We start from the raw sequence: 14608 nt of genomic DNA, 5'->3' as shown, positions 1-14608 counted from the left end.
TCGGTGGGAAATTGAGAAACAAACTTGCAAAGAGATCTCAGTTATCTGTAAGAATAATAGAGTGGTTATGGTAGGGGTGTCAGTGGGGGAGGCGTCAGTGGAGTGTCAGTGGGGGAACACTTTGGGGCCAGCAACCATAATTCTATTAGTTTAAAATAGTGATGGAAAAGGATAGACCAGATCTAAAAATTGAAGTTCTATATTGGAGAAAGGCCAATTTTGACGTATTAGGCAAGAACCTTCGAAAGTTGATTGGGGGCAGATGTTCACAGGTAAAGGGAAGGCTAGAAAATGGGAAGTTTTCATAAATGAGACAATGAGAGTCCAGAGAAAGTATATTCCTGTTAGGTTGAAAGGAAAGGCTGGTAGGTATAGGGGATGCTGGATGACTAAAGAAATTGAGGGTTTAAGAAAATAACGAAAAAGAAGGAAGCATATGTCAGGTAAAGACAGGACAGTTCGATTGAATCCTGAAAAGAGTATAAAACAGCAAGAGAATACTGAACAGAGGAATCAGGAGGGCAAAAAAATGGACATGAGATAGCTCTGGCAAATAGAAATAAGGAGATCTCAATGGGTTTTTACAAATAGTTTAAGGACAAAAGTGTAAGTAGGGTAAGAATAGGGACCCCTCAGAAATCGAACAGGAAATGACATCACCACAAACCCCAGGAACCCCATTTAGGAGAAAGATATAAATAGAAAGCAGGAGACAACAGCTCCGCTTCACTTGGAGGTCGCCGCTGATGATGTCACCTCACCAGGTAATGAAACATCTGGATATCAAACCTACAGCTCAGCGAACAAATCCACACTCTAGAATAGGGCGCCTCAAAGATCAGCAAGGCTCACTTTGTTTAGATTAGATTACTTACAGTGTGGAAACAGACCCTTCGGTCCAACAAGTCCACACCGACACACAACCCATCCAGTCCCACTCCCCTACACCTAAAACTACGGGCAATGTAGTATTGCCAAATCACCGAATCTGCACATTTTTGGACTGTGGGAGTAAACCGGAACACCCGGAGGAAACCCACGCAGACACGGGGAGAATGTGCAAACTCCACACAGACAGTCGCCTGAGGCGGGAATTGAACCTGGGTCTCTGGCGCTGTGAGGCAGCAGTGCTTACCACTGTGTCACCGGTCCACTGTGTGGAGCTGCAGGAGATGGGGGAGTTTCTAAATGATGTTGTGGTTCTGTTCGCCCAGCTGGGAATTTGTGTTGCAGATGTTTCGTCCCCTGTCTAGGTGACATCCTCAGTGCTTGGGAGCCTCCTGTGAAGCGCTTCTGTGATCTTTCCTCTGCCATTTGTGGTGGTTTGAATCTGCCGCTTCCAGTTGTCAGTTCCAGCTGTCCATTGCAGTGGTCAGTATATTGGGTCCAGGTCAATGTGCTTATATACCGACCACTGCAACGGACAGCTGGAACTGACAACTGGAAGCGGCAGATTCAAACCACCACAAATGGCAGAGGAAAGATCACAGAAGCACTTCACAGGAGGCTCCCAAGCACTGAGGATGTCACCTAGACAGGGGACGAAACGTCTGCAACACAAATTCCCAGCTCGTCGAACAGAACCACAACAACGAGCACCCGAGCTACAAATCTTCTCACAAACTTTGAATTCTAAATGATATTTTGCATTTGTATTTACTGTGCAAAAGGATATGGAAGATGTATAATGTAGGGAAACAAATGGTGACATCTTGAAAAATGTCCATATTACAGAAAAGGAAGTGCTGGAAGTCAATGCCTAAAAGTGAATAAATTCCCAGGACCTGATCACTTATTCCCTAGAACTCTGTGGGAAGCCAGGGAAGTGATTGCTGGGCCTCTTACTGAGATATTTGTATCTGGAGGTTGGCTAACGTGTTTAAGAAGGGTGGTAAGGACAAGCCAGGGAACTATAGACCAGTAAGCCTGATGTCGGTGGTGGGCAAGTTGTTGGAGGGAATCCTGAGGGACAGGATGTACATGTATTTGGAAAGGCAAGGACTGATCAGGGATCATCAACATGGCTTTGTGTTTATGAAATCGTATCTCACAAACTTGATTGAGATTTTTGAGGAAGTAACAAAGAAATTTGATGAGGGAAGAGAGGTAAATGTGATCTATATGGACTTTAGTAAGGTATTCGACAAGGCCCCCCATGGGATATTGATTAGCAAGGTTAGCTCTCATGGAATACAGGGAGAACTAGCCATTTGAATACAGAAATAGGTCAAAGGTCGAAGACAGAGGATGGTGGTAGAGTGTTGTTTTTCAGACTGGAGGTCTGTGACCAGTGGAGTGTCACAAGGATTGGAGCTGGATCAACTACTTTTCATCATTTATCTCAATGATTTGGATGTGAGCCTAATAGGTATAGTTTGTAAGTTTGCTGATGACACCAAAATTGGAGGTGTAGTGGACAGTGAAGAGGGTTACCTCAGATTACAACAGGATCATAACCAGATGGGCCAATGGGCTGAGAAGTGGCAGATGGAGTTTAATCTAAATAAACGTGAGGTGCTGCATTTTGGGAAAGCAAACCTTAGCAGGACTTACACGCTTTATGGTAAGGTCGTAGGGAGGGTTGCTGAACGAGGAGACCTTGGAGTGCAGTTCATAGCTCCTTGAAAGTGGAGTCGCAGGTAGATAAGATAGTGAAGAAGGTGTTTGGTATGCTTTCCTTTATTGGTCAGGGTATTGAGAACAGGAGTTGGGAGGTCATGTTACACCTGTGCTGGACATTGGTTAACCCACTGTTGGAATATTGTATGTAACTCTGGTCACCTTCCTATCGGAAAGATGTTGTGAAACTGGAAAGGGTTCAGAAAAGATTTACAAGGAAGTTGTCTGGGTTGGAGGATTTGAGCTATAGGGAGAGATGGAATAGGCTAGGGCTGTTTTCCCTAGAGCGTCGGACACTGAGGGGTGACCTTATAGAGATTTATAAAATCATGAGGGGTATGGATAGTTTAAATAGACATGGTCTTTTTCCTGGGGTGGGGGAGTCCAGAACTAGAGGGTATAGGTTTAGGGTGAGAAGGGAAAGATATAAAAGAGAACTAAGAGGCAACTTTTTCATGCAGAGGGTGGTGCATGTTGGGCATGAGCTGCCAGAGGAAGTGGTGGAGGCGAGTACAATTACAACATTTAAAAGGCATCTGGATGGTTATATGAATAGGAAGGGTTTGGAGGGATATGGGCCAGGTTCTGGCAGGTAACTAGATTGGGTTTGGATATCTGGTTGGCTTGGCAGAGTTAGACCGAAGGGTCTGTTTCCATGCTGTAGATCTCTGTGACTCTATGACTCTATGTGAGGGACAATATGACAGTGACCTGGGAATATGCCATTTCCTTTTGCTCTCTGGTGCCTCCTATGTTGACTGACCACCCTAGAAAAGGGGATTTGATGCTGTATTTCCTCTTTAGATCAGACTCCGGTTTCTTTGTTTACATATTTATTAATGTATGCATGGGAGGTGTACATTCCAATAAATGCTGAATAAATCAATTCGTTCGAGTAGTAACAAATGTATTTTATTATTTTAACAGATAATAAGGTTCCATCCAATGAGACTATTACACACTACCTCACTTGTCTCTCTACCCAACAGCATTTACATTGTCTTCATTCCAAATTAGGACACAGGACTATATTATCCAATGAGATTTAAACAAGGGTATGGACAGGGAGGTCTTTTTCCTCAATGGGGGTATCCAGAACTAGAGGGCATAGGTTGAAGGTGAGAGGGAAAAGATTTCAAAAGGACCTGAGGAGTAACTTTTTCAGGCAGAGGGTGGAATGTGTATGAAACGATTTGCCAGACGAAATGATGGAGGCTGGTACAATGACAGCATTTAACAGCATGAGGCCGTCATGGAGAGAGATGAGGCAGGAACAGAATAGGCCATTCAGCCCTTTTGAGTCTCCTTCGGCATTCACCTGGATCATGGCAGATCTTCCACCTGAATACCATTTTTCTTGCACTACCACCCCATGTCCCTCCATATCTTTATTACCCAGAACACTATTGATCGTGTTTTGAATATACTCAAGGCTGGTCCCTCCAGAGCTCTCTGGGGCAGAGAATTCCAACAAACCATCACCCTCTGAGTGAAGAAATTCCTGCTCATCTCAGTCCCAAATGGTCAACCCATTCTTCTCAAACTGTGTCTCCTGCTTCGAAACCCCTCCACCCAGGGCCACCTCATTGATGGGGAACTTAGAGTGCTCAAAATCATTCGTGTAAAGGCCATGATGCTCACCTAATGTTTTTGTGTAAACATTGTGACTGAAACAGAACAAATCACCAGGAGAGTGAAGAGTACCCAGCGTATCACATCCCAGGCAACGTAACTGTGTAAAACAGAAGAAATACAAAATCATTTGAAGGAAACAAGACTGCTTGATGTTTTAAACATTTATCCCCTATTCACACTGCAGTATCTTGTAGCAAAATAAAGCAGCACAGCTCAGGGAGTTAAGTGGGAAAATTAAATTACAGTTTAACTAATGAATGACTTGAACAATATAGAGAGGCCAAATGTAGCACGTTTCAGTAGCACATCCTGTAATGCTCAGTATCTTGTTATCAATGAGGATTATTAGATGTGGATGGATATTTACAGGAGCACTGCAGTCTGGTGCATTATTCCAGTGGGTGAGATGTCTCTTCAGTCAGTGAGGAACTCAGACTATCATTATCCCACACTGTTCCTGCACCTTCTAACAGGCAAGGCTTATCCAGCTGGAACCAGACAGCCTCCCACCCGCTCAGTTTGGGAATAATGTTTAACATGAGAGAACAGAGGATGAGAAAATGGTAGAGAATGTAATGTCCCTGGCAGTGACACACCAGACGCCCTGGCTCAACAAAATCAGTCACTTCTTTGAAGTATACAACACCGTGAGCTTGGATGAATAATGAAGCATTTAACCTGGGACAAGGCAGACAGAGAATTGGCATTTCCTGTTATGAACGTCCAAAAATGTAAATAGCAACACTGTAAATGTTATGACTTGGAAATTGAACCCCTTTGCTAATTAAAACTAAAATTAAAACACCCAGCAAAGCTTGCCTTCACCTCACCAGTAAGGAAGCGAACATAATAACATTGTATAAAGTGAGTGACCATTTACATTCTGATAAAATTGAAATGTATTGTAAGCCTTTATGCTAAGTCACTTATTCTCACTTGGAATTAATGCTGATGGAAATATTGGCAATGAAATTGTTCTACCTTTTACTGACAGACCTGGGTCCTGACGATGTTCTTGTTGCCCTTCGTGATAGTTTTGGTGATGTTGTTGGTGATTTTGTTGAGGAATTGTCACAAGTATATTCCCTTCCTGTTGAGAGATAAGGTAATATTCAGCTTCATCGGAGTCTCAGTTACAGACAACCAAGAGAGCACTCTTCACCAATGGAACCTCAGGACTTTTGTGAATAATGGGTTTTGCTGAATTCATTTCTCTCTGGAGACACTTGATTAGGTTCTGGAGATTTATCCATCGTTATGTATTTTAAGGTGATCAGCACTTCCCCTTCTGTAATTTGGACTATTTTCAAGACATCAATGTTTATTTCTCTGAGTTTCCTAATCTCCATGTCTCTCTCCACAGTAAAATATTCGAAATATTTGTTTAGTATCTCCCCCCTTTGGGAAGTACTTAGTTGCAGGAAGCAAATGGTTGTGATGTAGCAATGGAGTTGTTGCAATGTTTCTCCATATGTGGGCTGGATTTTATACACCTGTTCATTTTCCAAGTACAGTGCTAACCATTGGCTTTATTCAGAACTGATAATGAAACAAATGGACTGCATTTTATCAATTACATTTTCCCAGAGTGAGATAATAAACAAACATTGTTTGCATCACACTTACTGATGCTGTTGGTCTGTATCCTGTAACTGCAGTTCTTCTCTCTTACATTGCTGACTGAGACATGAACAATTTCACTGGGTTTTTTATTCTGAGTATTTGAGGCTGTGCAGTAATATTGATGATGTTGTTGTGTGAAGGATTGACAATGTAGATCCAGTTTATTGGTGTAAGAGATCATTGAATCTTGTGATGGCATCTTCTCAGACCATGTGTAGTGAATGGGGAGGGATCCTTGGGGTGATTTATAGGAGACTGTCACTGAACCCACCGACCATGAGACATTTGGTTGGGATTGATATTCTCCCATTAGGCCAATGGGGTGTTTCACGATGTGGGAGAGAGATCAATGTGCAGGACCTTGATGGCAATAAGGGCAGGATTATTTGTAATCACATATTGCTGAGAATGTAAGGAAGGTAAAATGACCACCTGCTCTCCGGATGCTGAGTGCCCTGCTGTGTTTTTCCAGCACCACACTCGCGACTCTGATCTCCAGCATCCACAGTCCTCACTTTCTCCTCAAAGTAAGTTACTGACTGTTCCAGAGAGATGCTTCATGAGAAAATGTTTTCATTGCTGTGCCATTATGTTCTGGTGTGAAAGAGGAGCAGCCTGTTGATGTCTGGCTAGACTTTAGTTCAATAAATACCAGACCAATTTTGTTGAGAGGATTGCCTTTTGTGTGGGGTACAATTCTTTAATAAAGTGACAGAAATGATATTAAGTGTAAGTGAAGAGGTGGTGGGGAGAGAAGAAAGGGAGATAGATACACGAATGATTAAAGGTGATGAAGGTCAGAAAGCAGTCATCTTATTAGTTAAAGGAAGCTTTGGAAGAAAGAGAATTGTGAAAACAGAGAGATGCACACTTCAGGTTTCTGTCCGTGAATTATTCTGCATGAAATTCATTGGCTCCAGCCACAAAATGTCTCAGGAAGGTTTCTTGTAACAGAATTGACGAAGTCATAGTCGAGAGTAATGCTACATCGGGCATTTTAATTTTGAGTGTTTGAAAATTTCTTGACTATATGTGGAGAGACGGCAATGATGAACAAAAATATTATCGTAGTGTTACATTGTAATGTGTAATTCAATGAGATTGAAAGAGAGTAAACAACTTCATTCAAGTTAAAGACTGAATGGAAAAAGGCTTTTAGTGGGAAGAGAAATACAACCAACCACCTACTTTTGTGACTGAATCTCACAAAACAATATTTAATGAACAGCACTCCAAAACAGAAAAGAAATTAAAGCAAACTCAAGATGTTTTGTTTGAGGAGTTATTACCACTCCTGTTTCCAGAGTGTGTTCAACATTAAAAACTTTGGAAAAATTAAAATTATTATACTGGTATGTTCACTTGAAAGAAACATTTTTTGGTCTTTTTCATTTCATTCATAGTTAATAATGTTGCTCTTCAGTATTTGGGAACTGTGTCACATGGGCTTATAATATGTTCAGTAGAAGATCGAACCCTCTCAAGTTGAATAATAACCTTCCTGTTGCAATGTGATCAGAATTGTACACAGTGCTCCAAGAGTGGCCTCAGTAACATCCTATACAACCACAATATGATGTTCCAACTCCGATACTCAATGGTCTGAGCAATGCAGACAAGTGTGGTATACACCTGCTTCACCTGAGCCCCAAGGTCCCTCTGTTCACCAGCACAACCCAGGGCCTGACCATGAATTGTATAAGTCCTCCCCTTGTTAGTTTTACTGAAATGCAATACCTCACATTTATCCAAATTAAACTCCATCTGCCACCGAGCAGCCCAATGACCCAGTTGATCAAGATGCCTTTGTAATCTTAGATAATCTTCTTCACTGTTGACTATGCCACCAAATTTGGTGTCAGTCACAAACTCATTAACTGTGCATCCTAAATTCCTCTCCAAATTGTTTATACAAATTACACTGATCCCCGTGAAACGCCACTCGTCCTATGCCTTCAGTCCAAAAACCGTCCTTCATGACCACCCTCTGTCTCCTGTCCCAAACCAAATTTGTATCTGATTGGCAAGTTCACCCTGAATCCCATGTGATCTAACTTTACTGATTAGTCTACCCTGTCATTAATGCCTGTGTAGACAATGTGTACTGCTGTGTTGTCATCAATTGTTTTGGTTGCTTCATTAAATATCTCAGTCAGGTTTGGACAGCACGATTTCCCTCACTCTATTCCAAATCAGCTCTTGACTCTCCAAATGTATGCAAATCCTATCTCTAAGAATCCACTGCAACAACCTTCCCAGCACAGATATCGGAATCACAGCTCTATAGATCTCAAGTTTCTCCTTACAGTCTTTCTTATATAAAGGCACAACATTAACCACCCTCCAGTCCTTCGGCACCTCACCCGTGGCTGTGGGTGATGCAAATATCTCTGCTCGGGGTCCCCCAAGTTCCTTCCTCAACTTCCCACACCATCCTAGGATACACTTGATCAGGTCCCAGTGATTTATCCACTTTTATGTTTTTTAAGTCCTCTAAAACTTCCTCTTGTATAATATGGACTGTGTTTTATGACATCAATATTTATTACCTGGAGCTCCCTAGCCTCTATGTCATTTTCCATTGTAGAAACTCCTGCGAAATATTTGTTCTGTATCTCTCCCATCTCCTTTAGTTCCCCACAATGATGATCCCGGTTACTTTTTTCCCTGAATCTGAGAGTTGGTGTGTTCCATTGGGGTTTGTTAAAGGGCTTGGGCTGGTAACTACAACCCAGCTATCCCACTTGTTTAAAACCTCGGGTTTCACATGGAGCTGTCACTTGCCGACATAGACAGTGGTCACTTCCATCCTCTTGAGGTCTGTTTTCTGAGCCTGCAGGAATAATATGAAACCTCACCCTCACACCGACACAACCCGCCAGTGGCTTTCCATCTCCTGAAGTGTGAGAATCCATGAGACAGACAGATGAGGGTCCCCATCTCCAGGGAGGACACAGTAAACACGGGTTGGGTGTTTTTTTAATGTGAATCATTTCTGCAACAAATAAACTATGAACTCTTTATTTTTTAGTCTTTAATGGACAGTTTTTGTTGTCCATTCCAATTGCCCCTGTCTGAGTGGTTTTCTAAGCCATTTGAAGCGGGCAGTTAAGGACAAAGTACATGACTGGAGTCTCATGTGGAGCAGACTTGGAAATGGTGGCAGATATCATTGCCTAAACGACGTTGATAAATCAGAAGGGTTTTGGTGCTTTCGAGAATCTGAGGAGATCTCAAAATGCTTCCCATTCTGTGAAGTACTCATTTAGAACATAGAACATAGAACATAGAAGAATACAGCGCAGTACAGGCCCTTTGGCCCTCGATGTTGCACCGATCCAAGCCCACCTAACCTATACTAACCCACTATCCTCCATATACCGATCCAATGCCCGCTTAAATGCCCATAAAGAGGGAGAGTCCACCACTGCTACTGGCAGGGCATTCCATGAACTTACGACTCGCTCAGTGAAGAACCTACCCCTAACTTCAGTCCTATATCTACCCCCCCTTAATTTAAAGCTATGCCCCCTTGTAATACCCGACTCCATACGCGGGAAAAGGTTCACACTGTCAACCCTATCTAACCCCCTAATCATCTTGTACACCTCAATCAAGTCACCCCTAAACCTTCTTTTCTCTAATGAAAACAGCCCCAAGTGTCTCAGTCTTTCCTCATACGATCTTCCTTCCATACCAGGCAACATCCTGGTAAACCTCCTCTGCACCCGTTCCAGTGCCTCCACATCCTTCCTATAGTATGGCGACCAAAACTGCACACAATATTCCAGATGCGGCCGCACCAGAGTCTTATACAACTGCATCATGACCTCAGGACTCCGGAACTCAATTCCTCTACCAATAAAAGCCAGTACGCCATATGCCTTCCTCACCGCACTATTTACCTGGGTGGCAACTTTCAGAGATCTGTGTACATGGACACCAAGATCCCTCTGCTCATCCACACTACCAAGTATCTGACCATTAGCCCAGTACCCCATCTTTTTGTTATTCTTCCCAAAGTGAATCACCTCACACTTAGCTACATTGAATTCCATTTGCCACCTTTCTGCCCAGCTCTGCAGCTTCTCTATATCCTGCTGTAACCTGCCACATCCTTCCTCACTGTCAACAACTCCTCCGACTTTCGTATCATCCGCAAACTTGCTCACCCAACCTTCTAACCCCTCTTCCAGGTCATTTATAAAAATGACAAACAGCAATGGTCCCAAAACAGATCCTTGCGGAACACCGCTAGTGACGGCACTCCATGAAGAAACTTTGCCATCAACTACTACCCTCTGTCTTCTTCCATCCAGCCAATTCCTAATCCAAACCTCCAACTCACCCTCAATGCCATATCTCCGTATTTTCTGCAGTAGCCTACCATGGGGAACCTTATCAAACGCCTTACTAAAATCCATATATACCACATCTACCGCTTTCCCCTCATCAACCTCCTTCGTCACCTTTTCAAAGAATTCAATAAGGTTTGTGAGGCACGACCTGCCCTTCACAAAACCATGCTGACTATCCTTGATCACATTATTCCTATCCAGATGTGCATAAATCCTATCCCTTACAATTCTCTCTAAGACTTTGCCCACAACACAAGTGAGACTCACCGGCCTATAGTTACTAGGGTTTGAAGAAAGAAAACATTTGGAAGGCAGCAAAAAGAGGATTCTGGGTAATCCAAGATGGAGGATGGGAACAATTTCTGGCCGTAACAGGCTGCTCCTTTTTTGAGGTATTTCAGGTGTTGAAGGTGATCTTCTCGAATTCCGAGGAGCAGCAAAGTGCTGCTGCATTGTTTTGGAACTTTGGGCAAAAAATGTCAAATTAGCAGCACTTTTAAAAGGGGGAGGAACAGACAAAGGGAACACGTGGTTAGGTCAGTGCAGGACAGAGAGAGAGAAAAGGAAACCCACACTGCTAACTGACACAGCAGTGAACCTGCGCAGTTACTGCCTTTATTGTTTGAGTTGATGTATCACTGGACATCATAGTGCGTCTGAGAAAATTAACAGACAGTGAAATTGACAACTAATCTTGGAGGAACCTGTTTGGGAGAGGTCACAGCACAGAAACAGATAAGTGAATATTTTTAAGTGCGGCCTTACAGAAAGTCTGCAGTAGTGAGTAGAGTGGATTCTTTCTTGATTATATGTTTTATTGAAATATGTCTCTTGATTAAACTTAAAAATATAAGCCAAAAGTATTAAGTTAGCCTGGAGCAGGAGAGAAATAAGACTGTCCTCTTTTCTGGGTCTGCAAATTGGAAGAAGCAAAAATGGCCTTGTGAAGAGTGATATGCCCTTCCTGTTGGATGTGATAGTTCTGAGAGAGTTTACATGTTACTGAGAATTATATCTACAATAAATGCTGTTGGTTGCAAATCCTATCATATCGAATGGATCGGTTGGAGAGACAGTTAAGGGCAATGAAGAATTTCAAGAGCAAGGAGGTGTGATAGATGGCAGTTTTGGGAAGGGGGAAAAGTTGCAGATACAGTCACAGAGATGGGTTATGTCCAGGAAAGGTAAGAGAGGTAGGCAGGTAATGCAAGGGTTTTCTGTGACTATCCCCATTTAAAACAAGTATGCTGTTTTGGAAAATGCAGGGGGTGATGGATTCTCAGGTGAAAGTAGCAAGAACAGCCAAGTTTCTGGTATTGAGATTGGCTCTGATGTAATTAGGGGTATGTCGAGTTCCAAGCGATCGGTTGTGTTAGGGGACTCTATAGTCTGAGGTACAGACAGATGTTTCTGAGGCCAGCAGCGAGAAATCAGAATGATGTGTTGCTTTCCTGGTGCCAGGATCAAGGATGTCTCAGAGGGGGTGCAGAATGTTCTCACAGGAGAGAGGGACCAGCAAGAGGTCATTGTCCATGTTGGAAAAAACGACATAGGAAGGGAAAAGGTTAAGATTCAGAAGGGAAATTACAGAGAGTTTTGCAGGAATTTAAAAAGGAGGTCATCGAGAGTAATAATATCTGGATTACTCCCAGTGCTACAAGCTAGTGAGGGCAGGAATAGGAGGATAGAGCAGATGAATGCATGGCTGAGGAGCTGATGTATGGGTGAAGGATTCACATTTTTGGATCATTGGAATCTATTCTGGGGTAGAAGTGACCTGGACAAGAGGGACGGATTGCTCCTGAATCGGAAGGGGACTAATATATTGGCAGGGAGATTTGCTGGAGCTGGTCAGGAGGATTTAAACTAGTAAGGTGGGTGGGGGGGGGGGGGGGGGGCGGTGGCTGGAACCCAGGGAGATAGTGAGGAAAGAGGTCAATCTGAGACTGGTACAGTTGAGAACAGAAGTGAGTCCAACAGTTAGGGCAGACAGGGACAAAGCAGAGAACGAGGTAGGACTGTTAAATGAAACTGCATTTATTTCAATGCAAGGGGCCTATCAGGGAAGGCAGATGAACTCAGGGCATGGTTAGGAACATGGGACTGGGATATCATAGCAATTACAGGGACATGGCTCAGGGATGGGTAGGACTGGCAGCTTAATGTTCCAGGATACAAATGCTACAGGAAGGACAGAAAGGGAGGCAAGAGAGGAAAGAGAATGTCGTTTTTGATAAGGGATAGCCTTACAGCTGTGCTGATGGAGGGTATACCTGGAAATGCATCCAGGGAAGTTATCTGGGGGAAACTGACAAATAAGAAAAGGATGATAACCTTATTTGGATTGTATTATTGACCCCCTAACAGTCAGAGGGAAATTGAGAAACAAACTTGTAAGGAGATCTCAGCTTTCTGTAAGAATAAGAGGGTGGTTATGGTAGGGGACTTTAACTTTCCAAACATAGACTGGGACTGCCACAGTGTTAAGGGTTTAGATGGAGAGGAATTTGTTAAGTGTGTATAAGACAATTTTCTGATTCAGACCTACCAGAGGAAGTGGTGGAGACTGGTACAACTGCAACATTTAAAAGGCATCTGGATGGGTATATGAATAGAAAGGGTTTGGAGAGATATGGGCCGGGTGCGTGGCAGGTGGGACTAGATTGGGTTGGGATATCTGGTCGGCATGGACGAGTTGAAGGGTCTGTTTCCATGCTGTACATCTTAATGCTCTATGACTCTATGAATGCTTGCTCAGACACTAGGAGAACCTCTATTCTGTAAATAGTTTACATATGGTGCCATTCCTAAAGGGGGAACAGGTTCTCAGTTTATCACCTCATCGACACTGTCTCACCTGCCACAGCACAGCATTACTTCTCTCTGCTGGGCAGTGGGATCCAGCTGAATCTTAACCCCGAAGGGGTACTGGAACCCCCAACATGCTGCCATCAAAAGTGAGAGTGCAGCCACATGAGCTGCTGCTGATAGTTCCAAATACAGTTCCCGTGTGTCACTTCGACTTGATGCTGACTTGCTTCTTCTCTGACAGCTCAAACAGATCATATCAGGAAATGGCTGCAGGCAGTATTTACAGATATTTCATTGTACAACTGATCTCCACTCTATCCCCAGTATCGGCCCTAAATCTGGACACAATAGTCACGTACTGAATTTAAAATTCCATCTGTTAGAAAAATCAATCAAACGCTGTTTTAATTTTGCAGGGATTATTCGAGTTGTTCCAATGTTTCTGCATGATGTGGTTAGTATTTTTTGTACCTCCACATTTTCTAACTACAGTGCAAACCATTGGATTTGTTCAGAAATGATGAAGAAACAAATGGAGTGCATTTTATCAATTACAGTTTCCCAGAGAGAGATAATAAACAAACGTTGTTTACATCACACTTACTGATGCTGTTGGTCTGTATCCTATAACTGCAGTTCTTCTCTCTTACATTGCTGACTGAGACATGAACAATTTCACTGGGTTTTGTTCCCCGAATATTTGAGGCTGTGCAGTAATATTGATGATGTTGTTGTGTGAAGGATTGACAATGTAGATCCAGTTTATTGGTGTCAGAGATCATTGAATCTTGAGATGGCATCTTCTCAGACCATGTGTAGTGAATGGGGAGGGATCCATGGGGAGACTCACAGGAGACTGTCACTGAACCCCCAGAACATGAGACAATTGGTTGCGATAAAAATCGAAGTCCAGGAACAGAGACGGCTTCTGTGGGAAAGAAACAATTATTGAGAGATCAAAGATCAAATGTCCCCCAACACTTTGTCACTTTTCTTCCTGGATAAAACATTGATAAGATATATCAGCAGAGAGTATATTTTTTGAAGGATCAATGAAACATTTACCTTCAGAGATGTGCAGGTTTACATTAAACATTGGGTCATGGTCAGGAGTCTCGATCCCACAGCTGTATCGTCCAGCATCTCCCCATTGAAGGTTCTTCATTGTGACAAGAAATATTCCTTGTGTTTTGTTATCAGTGATTGATATTCTCCCATTTTGCCAATTTCTCGTTGCTATAACTGTACACTGACGAATCCATCCGTGACACCAATATTTCATGTGTGATTGGTACCTCCGTGCTTCGTAGTGACAAGATATTGTGATCGCTCTTCTCAAAATTCCCGTTACATCTTTCTCTGCCCATAAAGCACCTGAAACTGAGGAGAAACGAATTGATAAATTTGACTGGAATGAATTGCTTAGTATAAACAGATACATTTTAATCAGGTACATTCCATCGAGTTCATGATGAAGGCAATCCGTTGTCACAGCCTCAGGCTGTTCTAAATTCCCAGGATGGGAAAAATTTCTGCGTGTAAGAGCTGCTCCTTTTTTTGAG

The 14608-nt window shown here is 42.8% G+C and overlaps 1 protein-coding gene across 1 annotated transcript in view; it reads right to left on the bottom strand.

The window, feature by feature from the left end:
* Window positions 1-14608, bottom strand: part of LOC122562927 (uncharacterized) — a 90588-nt gene that overhangs the window by 61156 nt on the left and 14824 nt on the right. Inside the window, exons 4-7 of the mRNA XM_087973389.1 lie at window positions 14112-14426; window positions 13651-13974; window positions 5236-5344; window positions 4265-4351 (exon numbers count right to left, since the gene is read on the bottom strand). Of these exons, the coding sequence (XP_087829515.1) occupies window positions 4265-4351; window positions 5236-5344; window positions 13651-13974; window positions 14112-14426 (835 nt within the window). The remainder of the gene's footprint in view (window positions 1-4264; window positions 4352-5235; window positions 5345-13650; window positions 13975-14111; window positions 14427-14608) is intronic.

This window comes from Chiloscyllium plagiosum, unplaced genomic scaffold (genome assembly GCF_037043375.1).
Source record: "Chiloscyllium plagiosum isolate Xiang-an unplaced genomic scaffold, Cpla_swu_hap1 HiC_scaffold_26, whole genome shotgun sequence".
NCBI lineage: Eukaryota > Metazoa > Chordata > Chondrichthyes > Orectolobiformes > Hemiscylliidae > Chiloscyllium > Chiloscyllium plagiosum.
Note: the sequence above shows the minus strand (reverse complement) of the source record. Positions and strands in the feature narration are given on the sequence as shown.